This window comes from Sminthopsis crassicaudata, chromosome 6 (assembly GCF_048593235.1).
Source record: "Sminthopsis crassicaudata isolate SCR6 chromosome 6, ASM4859323v1, whole genome shotgun sequence".
In the NCBI taxonomy this organism is placed as follows: domain Eukaryota; kingdom Metazoa; phylum Chordata; class Mammalia; order Dasyuromorphia; family Dasyuridae; genus Sminthopsis; species Sminthopsis crassicaudata.
In genome coordinates, this window is record NC_133622.1 from 104,593,035 (window position 1) to 104,605,185 (window position 12,151).

The following is a 12,151-nucleotide window of genomic DNA, read 5'->3' on the forward strand; positions in this document are numbered from 1 at the left end:
GGCTTCCTAGCAGATGTGACCTCCACAGCATGATTCATTCTTGAGTGTCACATTAGAGCTGAAGTCAGCCAGCTGCAAGACTTGCAAAAGAGGAAATAATCCAAAAGTACTATGGATGAAATCATCTACATTGGCTGCTGTAGGGCACTTCAGAAATATCATTTGGATGTTTTCCAAAGAATTAATTAATAGCTCCCAACAGGTCACATGCTTTTAATTTCTTGGTAGCAAAACCAAAAGACAAAGAAGACTGATTTTTCTCCTCAAGAGATACTTCCAGGCCCTGAAACTTGTTAATACCTCCCTTAAAAATATTGATGAAATAACCATAGTTGTAGCATAGCTCTGCTTTAGAATCCATACTAATAGGCATCTTTTTTTTTTTTTTTTTTTTTTTTTTGCATCTGGGGAGTTTTCAATTAAATGCTTTTAATTATGAGAAGGTAAATTTTTAATGCTCAAAACCACATGTCCTATCACAATAGCAGTATAGAATTCTGTGGTTCTAAAGGTGATTCTCCTTTGTTGGAAGAAGTGTAATGGAAAATACCATTCTGGCTCTGAAGTGTAAAGACCTGCATTCGAATCCCACCTTGAAAACTTATTGCCTTGTATTCCTCTGTTTCCTTATTTGTAAAATAGAGGTTTAGAGAAGGTGGCTTCTGAAGTCACTTTCAGCTAAAATCAATTTTGATAAATCTTTGTAACATTTCATATGTCTATTTAGATAGTCCTGGAGACATTTTTTTATGATGGTGTGAAATTCAAATCAGGAATTGAAGAGTTTAAAAAAAAAAAAAAAACAACTGCTTTAAAACCTTCTTCCCAACTTTCTTAGAACATGTTCTACTTTCACTGAATTGGAAATGCGGTTTTTCTCAAATATATCTCATCATGCAAATAACATTAAAACAAAACAGCAAAAACCTGGATAACATGGAAATATGTTTTGTGTGACCATGTGAAATTCCAGATTAAATTGCTTGCTTTCTCAGGCAAAGGGGAAAGGGGAATAAGGGAGAGAATTTGGAACTCAAAATTAAAAAAAAAAAGATTTTAAACTTTTTTTTACATGTAATTGTGAAGCATGTAATGAAAGAAATAAAAATATATGGGGAAAATGCATAGCAAACTACAACTACACCAGTTAAATTTAAAGTTAAGAATACTTAGCTATCTTAAAGGACAGTTTTTGTCATGAATTATATTTAATCAGTAAAACACTATTTCTTCCTTTCCATCCTGTGTGAAGACCCTATTTAGATCTTGCTTTTTTACAGGAAATCTTTTTCTGATAATCCCAGCCTGAGTGAATGTACTGAGTCTGAAGTCAGAGCATATGGGTTTTAATCTCACCAGTACTGCCTGCTTCTTGTGTGAGCCTGAGCAAATAACTTATTTAGGCCTCAGTTTACTTATTTGTAAAATGAGATTGAAGTAAGTGCTTTTCCAGCTCTCATCTTTGATCTTCCACTGTACTTATGTTGCAGCATATTATCAAAGAATCATGAGCATTTCTATGGGCCTTTGACCAATGCATCAATAAAATGTTTTAGCTTTTCAGATGTTGGCGTCATGTTGATTCTTTGCATTTTCTTCAGTGCCTTAGCACTTAGTCTTACAACATGACATCAAACCCAAATAGAAATGGGACCACAGAGAGCAGCTAGGTGGTGCTGTGGATAGAACACTGGATTTGGGAGTCGAGAATACTCATCTTCCTGAGTTCAAATCTGGCCCTAGATACTTCCTAGTGACATGACCCAGAGCAAGTCGCTTAACCCTGTTTGCCTCAGTTTCTTCATCTGTAAAATGAGCTGGAGAAGAACTTGGCAAGCCACTCCATTATCTTTGCCAAAAAAATCCCAAGTGGGATCATGAAGAATTGGACACAACTAAAATGGACTTGAATGACAATAAGCCTACACAAGGATCCTTGTAGGCTGCATATTGACTTAGAAAAACCACATTACTAATGTTATCTGTATTTTGTTTTTAGTATTTGTTTCCAAATTACATTTTAATCTGGTTCAAGTCACCTTGATTCCACCCATCTCTGCCTTACAACATATGATATTGTAAAGTAAAAACAATTGCCAAGCTTTGGAAACTAACAGCAAAAACAGTAAGAAGGTGCGGCATCTTATAGTAAAAAGGATATTAATCAGTATCTTTAATTGATAGTTAAGGTCTTTTAAAAGTTATCAAACGAGTCAACAGTTGGGCTGTCTTTTGACTGGCTGATTGATACTTTTAAAGATAGATTTATCTATCTTTAAAAGCTAGTGCTTCCCTCCCCCCTTCTCCTCCCTCTCTCCTTCCTTCCCTCCCTCTCAAAAGAATAATGGTTAATAAATGATGAATTGATTACTACTGTCACCTTCATATAGAATGAGACTATTTCTGGCTTTCCCTTGCTTTCATTCTGAATCATTTGTGATTGAAACTACCTTGAGATAAAACTACGAGTGGCCAGAAACTGGAAATTGAATGGATGCCCATCAATTGGAGAATGGCTGAATAAATTGTGGTTTATGAATGTTATGGAATATTATTGTTCTGTAAGAAATGACCAACAGGATGAATACAGAGAGGCTTGGAGAGACTTACTGAAACTGAGTAAAATGAGCAGAAGTAGGAGATCATAATACATGGCAACAACAAGATATGATGATCAACTCTGATGGATGTGACTATTTCCAACAATGAGATGATTCAAATCAGTTCCCATTGTTCAGTAATGAAGAGAGCCATCTACACCCTAAGAGAGGACTATGGGAACTGAGTGTGGACCACAACATAGCATTTCTACTCTGTTTACTTACATTCTTATTTTCCTTCTCAGATTTTTTTTTCTTTTATAACAGCAAGATAATTATATAAATAAATCTGTATATATATATATATATATATATATATATATATATATATATATATATATACATATATATATATATATTGGATTTAACATATACTTTAACATATTTAACATGTATTAGACGACTTGCCATCTAGGGGAGTGGGGGGGGGAGGAGGAAAAGTTGGAACAGAAGGTTTGCAAAGGTCAATGTTGAAAAATTACTATACATATGTTTTGTAAATAAAAAGCTATTTAAAAAAAAAGGAGAGATACAGCTACAAGAGCAGCAGTATTGTCAAATGTTAAACAGTTGGTGAGAGACTTTACACATAACTTAGAAGTAAGCTTCTCAAATTGGGCTCCACCTGGGAAGCTCTTTGGGTCCAAGTTGGGCAAGTACTGAAATTTTCTACTTTTTTTTTTTTAATCCTTTACTTAGTTTATCTTTAAAATAGTTTTAGTTAATTTCCTTAACTATTGATTGATTTGATCTATTTGCTGTCCAAGGGAATTCTCAAAAATTTTCTCCAGCACCACAATTTGAAAGTGTAGATTCTACACTGCTTAAGTTTTCCCTATAGGCTTCTCTCTCTCTCAACCATATACTGTGATTAGAAAAACCATAGCTCTCACTATATGGGCCTTTGTCAGCAAGGTTATGTCTCTGCTTTTTAGTATGCTGTCCAGATTTGCCGATGCTTACCTTCGAATGAATAAGTATTTTGTTATTTTTTAATTTCATGGTTATAGTTGCACACTTCCATTTCTTTTCCCTGTTTGCCCAGGAAATGATGGGATCAGTTGCCAAGATCTTAGGGTTTGTTTGTTTGTTTGTTTGTTTTAATACTAAGCTTCAAGCCAGGAAAAATTGAGTTCAAATCCAGCCTCAGACAAATGTCATAAATCAAATAGTAACTTCTTATCCCAGAAACTGGAGTTTGGGAGTTTATCAAATACTAAATTACTATAGGCCTTGATTATTTCATGGGTATCCTAACCTATTCCACTGATCCACCACTCTTATTTCTTAGCTAGTACCAAATGATTTTGATGTTTATTGTTTTATAATGTAGTTTTAGGGCTGATATTACTAAGCCACTATCCTTTGTATTTCTTTTCACCCAAAGAATTTGTATATGAGACTGATATATATATAAATCAAATATTGTGACAATAAATCATAATTGTCCAACTCCTCTATTTAGTTTAGATGATCCCATATGGGGTCATAAATCAAATTTTAAGAAGCTAGGAAGTCCTTTCAAATCCTTTTATTTATAATGCCTTCCCTTTCTTAATATTTTTATGTGTCCTTTATATAATTTGCTTGAACGTTGTAGTTGTTTGTTTTCTCTCCCATTAGATGTGAGCACCTTGAGGGTGAGGGACTTGCGTTTTCATGTAGCTTTAGCATTTAGCATAGTTCCCTGACCTACATACAGTAGATGCTTACAAAATTTTATTCACTAATTGCTTGCCCTTTCAATGAGGGGAGAGGAGAAGGGGAGAATTTGGAATTCAAAATTAAAAAAAAAAGAGGATTGTTAAACTTGTTTTTACATATAATTGGGAAAATAAAATATTAAATAATAAAAGAATAATATTGATTGTAAAGCACATGGCAACATTAAAGCATGGTATAAATGCTAGCTTCCCCATTCCCCCCCCCCAAAAAAAAAAAAACTTTCAACATGTACACAGCCCTCCCATGTTATATCTGTGCTATTTCTCAGTGTTTCTCATGTTCTTAAATGATCCACTTCTCTATTTTTTAAAGAGTATATTGACTTAAAACATTAACAATATTGAATCTAGGGCAGAAACCTTAGTTAAATAAGTTTAGGTTATCAGTGATGAACTCTGTGATTGTCTATGGAGTAGTTAGACACCCACTTGACAAATGACATGTGTACATAACATTTTGCCTCACTTATAAAAGGGTGTTACATTCAGTATAATGGAACACTCCATCTGGAGCATAGCTATGAATATTCCTTCTAGTAATACAAATCATAATCCATCCATGCCTTTCTGTGCAACACTTGTCTCTAGTGGAGCACGAAAAGTGAAGTCAGGGGATTCCCAAAGTATGAAGCAGGTGGAAATTGCAGAACTATCTGTGCTGAGACCTCTCCTTAAATGGAGATTTTGGAGTTCATGGCTCTGTCTTCCAATCAAGAGTCAGAGGAGAATGATGAGTGATGTGAGTACCAAGGCTGATTGAATTCTGTAGGATGATAAGATTTTAACTAATGATGAGCTGCTTGAAGACAGAATGGGGAAGTTGGAGAAATGCACTCAAAAGATTTTTTGAGAATCCAGTCAGATAAAAATGCTCTGCAAATGTGACAGTGCACTATTACCAACTGGTAATTGTTTTCTGAAACTCGACAGTTAAAAAGTTATTCAGATACATTACCTCACACCCATCTCATCTTTACCCTATGAATTAGCCTAAGCAATATATCACCATTTTAAAGTGAGGAAACTAATGAATATAGAGGTTAAGGGCCTGAGTTGGGCCTAAAAAACCAGGTCTTTAGACTGCAGATCTGATGTTCCTTTGGCCATATCACAATCCTTTTAATGCCATGAACAAAGACTTGCTGCTCAGGCATTAATTGAATTAAATAAAGGATCATTATGAGGTCTTGAATCACTAAAGTTTCCAGTTGATCCAGTGGTTCACGTCTCCCCCTTCCAACTCATACCTCCCCTCTCCCCAACTAGGAAAGACAGCTTAGTGGATTAGAAGCATTGTAGAGATGTGAACTAATATTCCTATAGTAATTACAGAAATAATACTGGGAGTTAAATCAGACCTTCTTTTCTCACTGATGCATATCTTAACATAGCTTCAGAATTTCTGAATGAAGAGGAGACAATGAGGCACCTAATGGGTATAATCTATCAAAGGAGATGGGGAGGGAGGCAGATTCCTAGCAAGTGTTGATGCATAGCATTCTGCTTTCTACCTTTCTTCCTCACTTGGCCCTATCTTCACCCTGTTTTTTCCCATCAATCATTTAGTCCCTGACCAAACCCTAAAACAGCAAATGTTGACTGATTTACGTAGTGGAGGATGTGTGCACAGTGTGTAGGGATGGTGATGGATTCTTTAATAAAGCAGTGAGTCAGGATCTGCTGAATTGGACAGCTAGCTGGTGCTTTATTTTTTTGCTTTCTGTTTTGTTTTTGCTGGGCATTATCTATCTTGTGAGATGAGTTGACGTTAGGAAAAAAACTCTAAATAGAAAGATTTGAGTTTGGTTTGAATTCACTTGTGCATGGGTCTCTTGCTCCACCTACTATGTTATTTTTTGCAGTTTCCCTAAACCTCATTATGAGTTGTAAGGAGTGCCAGAGCTGATGTTAGCAAGGCCAACTTCAGTACAACTATTTGGGGTTTATTTTTTTCCCTGTCTTAACAGGAGTGTTCTTTCAATTAATAGCTGTGGGAATTGAGCTTTCTTAACAGGGCTATGAAGTATTTAAAGAGAGCATTAGGGCATTTTTTTTTATAAAGTTTTTTTTTAATGTTTGCTGTTTCCTTTTAAGAATATCCCTTTGTGTCAAATTCTCTTCCACCATAAGAAACAATGAAATAAAAATCCTATACTACTGCAGCATTTTAACAAAACATACAGTAACTTTAGGGAGGAAGCTGCTTTTTGGATTCCAGCTTTCCTTTTAATTTCAAATACATACTTCTGAAAGTCAAGTATAAGTAATTTGGTTTCAAAGGAAGCTGCTAGCAAGGAGCAGCAGTCTTGAGTTAATGAGAGCCATATGCTATGTCTCTTATGTATGGGTATTGTAGTCTTCAAGTAAATGTTCTAGGAAAGGAATCTTTGAATTTTGGAACAAATCTCCCAAAAATATTACAGTGAACCTTCTGTTTCAAGAGCCAAGCAGTATTTATACATATAATTGGTGTTAATATATTAAATTAAGTTGTAAACACAAGATATTTTCTGATGTTCTCTATCAAAGTTGTTCATTTAACTGTAACCACAGGCTGCTTGTGATTTTTCCCCCAAGCCCAAGGGTATTTAAGATAAAACTCTGGCAAATTAGTAACTCTACCAATAGGTTTTTAGGAAGAGAAGAGAGGAAAGGAGGATGGAAGCTCTTTGTATTGCAATTGGGCCATTGGCATATTTTACAAATGTGGTCTTTTTTAGTCTTCGTGAATGTGTAATCCATTTAATAGAAACAGTACTGTGAATAATGTTAGTCCTCCAACTACGGATCCCAAAAGCTATTTGTGGTGCGCCTGAAATACTGTATGTTTGTAGTGAATAATGATAGAAAGTAATATTATTAGAATATTACAAATAGCACCCAATAATATTTCATAAATGGTTGAATTTGGTGAGCATATATTACAGGGGTATTGATAAAAATCAGAAAAAATAGAAGTAAAAGAGGAGATAGACTTTTCACTGGAATACAGCTACTTTGCCTCACTTTTGGTATGAGGGTGACTAGCTCCTAAAAGATTCTCCCCCCTCCCCACCCTCCCCCTTACCCCCAATCAGAGCCTGGCTTCTGGCAAGTCACAAAGTCACAAAAAAGGGTTTTCCAAGTATGGACCTATGACGATGAAAGTGTAGGTCTATTTAGAGATCCTAATCACCAAATGAATTAGTTCTGGTTCTGCTTACTTTGCATCAATTCATAAAAGTCTTAATAGATTTCTCTGCATTTCCTTCATTATTCCCTATATCATTTCCTATACCTCTATAGTTTTCTATCACATTCTTATATCACAACTTGTTCAGCCACACTCTCTACCACTCTTTGCACTGAAAAAAGGAGAGTCTATAAATATTTTTTTTGTATCTTTGGGTCATTTTCCTCTTTTCTTGTCTCTCTTTATAAGCATATTGCTAGGTTAAAGGTCTGCACAACTTAATATCTTTGAGGGCTTAGTTTCAAATTGCTTTCCATAATGCTTGGACCAATTTACAGCTCCACCTATGGCCTCAGTTTTTGTTGTTGTAGTGGATTATTATGAGGCTCTAATGATCTGGAAGATCTCTTTAACTCTGTGAAAGAAAACATGTTAACTTATTCAAATGATTATTCATTCCATATACTGAGTGAAATATTGACAGATGTATTCATGCTTTAGATTAACTGGCAAGTTTTCTTTTCTTATTAATCATAGATCATAATCCTCAATGTAGTAATTTCTATAAATACTTGTGTGTTGTGGCATTGTACCAATATTTATAGTCTCCAGTTTATTGCTTTGGAATAAACAGATTTTTAAAAATAGAATGTTTAGTTAATTAGAACAGTTTTGTTGAGAAATGAACTAAATGTGACAAAGCTAAGTTAGATTGACTGTTATCTGTCATTTTTAATATTAATCACATACACATATGCTGCCCATCTTAAGAGTTTCATTCTTTGCATTCCATGTTAATACAATTTGTTCTAACATAAGAGATGTTCTACTTTTTGGAAGATTTCTCTTGTATAGATCTTTTCTCCTATTTATTTAGCAAAGATAGCATTACAACATGAAGAAAAAAATAACAAGTTTTAACAATTTCTCAGGTAGGATGAAATATAAGAGAGGATGGAAAGAGCAATGGAAGGCCTGGAATAGGAAAGTTGGGAATGAGGGATAAATTCTTTTAGACAAAAGTAAAATGTATTTTAGGGCAATAACCAAGTATCCTTGTATTTACATAGACTAATTTCTTCTTCATTTCATATCTGCACTAAGTCATGAATTATTCTATATTTATGTGTTAATGGCTCAAGTTATATTGTTAAATGGTATCATGAACTGGCTTAAGAGCTAGAGTTCTTAACCTAGTGTGGGTGAATTTATTTTTCTAAAAAATATTTTGATAACTGTTTTTGACTGTAATTTGGTTTCCTTTATCATCCTATGTATTTTATTTTATGCTTTAAAATACATCACCAGATTTCTAACAGGATCAGTGAACCCTTTTACTTCTCTTAAAAAAGTTGAGAATCTGTAAGTTAGCCCATCTACTATGTGCTAAACTTTTCTTACTTTATTTATCGAGGCAAGAGGAATCACATCTTTTTCTTTTTTAATCTAAATGGAATGTGCTGCAGTATAATAAACTTGATTACTGGTTGGTTCCCTTCTGTTGGATTGTAATCTTAAAAGTGTTTTATTTTTGTGTCTCCATATTTGTGTGTGTGTGTGTGTGTGTATGAGAGAGACAGAGAGATCAGAGAGACAGAAAGATGGAGATAAGAAAAAGGGTTGGGGGGAAGGAGAGAATTAGAATATAATTGGATTTCTTTAATGGAGTATTTAAAATGTGCTCTCCTTTTCCACAGGTGATGTCTCTCCAATCAGCATGTCTCCCATCAGCCAATCTCAATTTATTCCACTTGGAGAAATCCTTTGCTTGGCCATCTCAGCAATGAACTCTGCAAGAAAACCTGTCACACCAGAAGCATTGATGGAACACCTGACTACTTGTTTTCCAGGTAAGAGCCCTTGTCTAATTTGTTTGCCTAGAACTTCTAAGTCATTTTTTTCTGAGTTTACCCAGACCAGCAATAAACTCTTATCTGAAGTGATTGTGGAATTAAGGGAGCTATATTACTTTACAAAATAACAATGTACCTCCTTCAACCAAACAGCCACTGTTTTAAAATTGATCTTAAACAAAGGAATTTAAATTATAGCCCTTGCAAATATTGCAATAAAATAGCAAATATTCTAATTTTTGTTTAAGATGCTTTAAAAAAATGACTTAAGAATTCCAACCAGGAAATAAATTAATATCTTTTAGTTTCTAAGGCTTTGAAATTGTCTAAGATAATGTCTAAAATAAATATATATGCCTACCAATTTATCTTTATCATCACTTAAGTTGATCTCTGAGAATGTGAGGTTTGATTATTTGAGATCTAATAAAAAAAATTTTTTTAAAACTCCAGGAATCATTCCTTTTCCAACTTCACCTGTGGTTTTTGTTCATGAGTTTAAGTGACCTGTCAGGCTCTGTTTATTTTGCTGTAAAGAGGTTATTTTTTGCTACCAATTATAGATACTGTTATGTTTATATAAAAACCCTTAAAAAATTGGGTTACTCAGATTCCGAGTCTCTTAAGGAATTTTATTTTTTTCTAGTCCATGTGGGTTTATCATTTCAGGGGTCAAGCTTCAACTCTTCTCTTCCTCATCACACAGAGATTGCCAGATCCTTTCATTCCTATATATCTTATATGCATTCCTTTTGGTGCCTCTCTAACAGCAGCAGCTATGTGATATCATTTCTTACCTGGCCTCTCAGTTTCTCTCCAGGCCTCAAGTTTCTCTACAATAGCTAATCTTCTGTACACCTACCAAGTGCTTTTCCCAAAATGCATATCTAACCAGAAAGTAAGCCCTCACATAACCTTTACTTAATATTCCAAGTTCTTCACATTTTAATTTTTTTTCTATTTCAGACATGTAGTACATTCCTGTTCTCTAGCCACACTGCTCACACAAAATTTCTTTTTCCTGCTTGTGCCCTTTCCCCTAAAATTACCCAAGTAGCTGTATTAATATTTATCTTTTATCTCTATTACATTTATCTTTTTTGAAGGCATTTCAGGGTAGAGGCTCAGTATTCTATCAGGGCACTACCTAGCTTCCCCTGTATTACATTTATCTTATAAAATACCTGCTTCAGGTCATCTCTTCATTAGAATGTAAATTCATTGAAAGCAAATCTGTTAAGATTTTCGACTATATCCTTAGTGTCAGAAAGGAAGGAAAGAAACATTAAATGTCTACTATGTGTGAGACATGAAGTGTTTTACCGTCATTATCTCATTTGATCTTCACAACCATTCTGAGGGTGGGGATAGGTGCTATTATGATACTCATTTTACAACTGAGGAAACTGAAATTAATTGACTGCTGAACTCTGATCTTTCTGACAAAATCCAGAGCTCCATCCATTGTCCCACCTTCCTGTGAAATAATAGATAGTTGTTGACTGATTACTCATCTTTTCATTCATGGACATCAAGGCAGTGATTTTCAATTTTCTAGCAATGATTTATTTTTAGAATTCTTCTGAATACTTTCTCTCCCACAAAATTTAATTCAGTAGGCATTTAGGTTCCTATTCCATGAAAGACATTGTATTAAGACCTGGGAATTCAATGAGCAAAGGACAAATACACTTGGCATTCAGGATCTTGTGGTCCTCTTGGATATAGAGTCAAGATTCAGTATGTACACAAGATGTTTTTAACAACTAGAAGCACTGAAGGAATTAAGAAATCAGTGTCCCAGTTTTCCCACATCCCCTCCAACATTCATCACTGAAACATGCCCTCTTGGCAGTTACTATTACCAGTCTGTCCTAGGCCCAAAAGAGTACCTTTGACCACTGACCTTTGCAGTGTCAACTCTACCCGGCTCGCCGCCTCTGAGGCCTTCAAAGGTCTCTGGCCCACTATTTCTTGAATAGTAGTTTAATAACTGGTAACATGCTCAAGAACAGCCACGTGTAAACTTAAAAGCCTTTATTATACCTACTCACATAATGTCCTGACTTGTTAACTCCCTAGTCAACACCTGGTCTGAAGACCCACGTGTTCTCTACCAAACTCCTTACCTCTCAGCTATCCATCAGCTTGGCTTGGCTACCCCAAGCTAGGGAGCCAGGTTAAAGAGGGAGACTTGCTGCCTGCAGTGGGCTTATAAAGGGCCTGTGAGGTCACACACACAGCCAACCAGCAAGCGAGCCTGTCACCCATTACGAAGCTATCTCAATATGGCCAGGATCCCACCCACAGGGCGGTCCTTTATCCACAGAGATTACTTCTGGGCCACTCAAATCTCCTGTTGCACTGTGGCCGCCCATTTAAAGGATCCTTACACTTCACTTTTTCTGTCATGTTAGCCAACCTGAGAGGTGTAGTGATATCTAAGAGTTGTCTTAATTTGGAGTTTTCTGATCAATAGTGATTTGGAACACCTTTTCCATATGACTAGAAATGGTTTCAATTTCAACATCTGAAAATTGTTCATATTCTTTGACCATTTATCATTTGGAGAATGGCTTGATTTCTTATAAATTTGAGTCAATTCTCAATATATTTTGGAAACGAGGCCTTTATCAGAACCTTTGAATGTAAAAATGGTTTCCCAATTTATTGCTACCCTTCTAATTTTGTTTGTATGAGTTTTGTTTGTACAAAAGCTTTTTAATTTGATGTAATCAAATTAAAAAATCTATTTTGTGATCAATAATGATCTCTAGTTCTTCTTTGTTCACAAATTCCTCC

The 12,151-nt window shown here is 35.0% G+C and overlaps 1 protein-coding gene across 1 annotated transcript in view; it reads left to right on the forward strand.

The window, feature by feature from the left end:
* STOX2 (storkhead box 2) overlaps positions 1 to 12,151 on the forward strand; it is a 155,359-nt gene that overhangs the window by 97,727 nt on the left and 45,481 nt on the right. Inside the window, 1 exon segment of the mRNA XM_074273778.1 lies at positions 9,194 to 9,346. Within this exon segment, the coding sequence (XP_074129879.1) occupies positions 9,194 to 9,346 (153 nt within the window).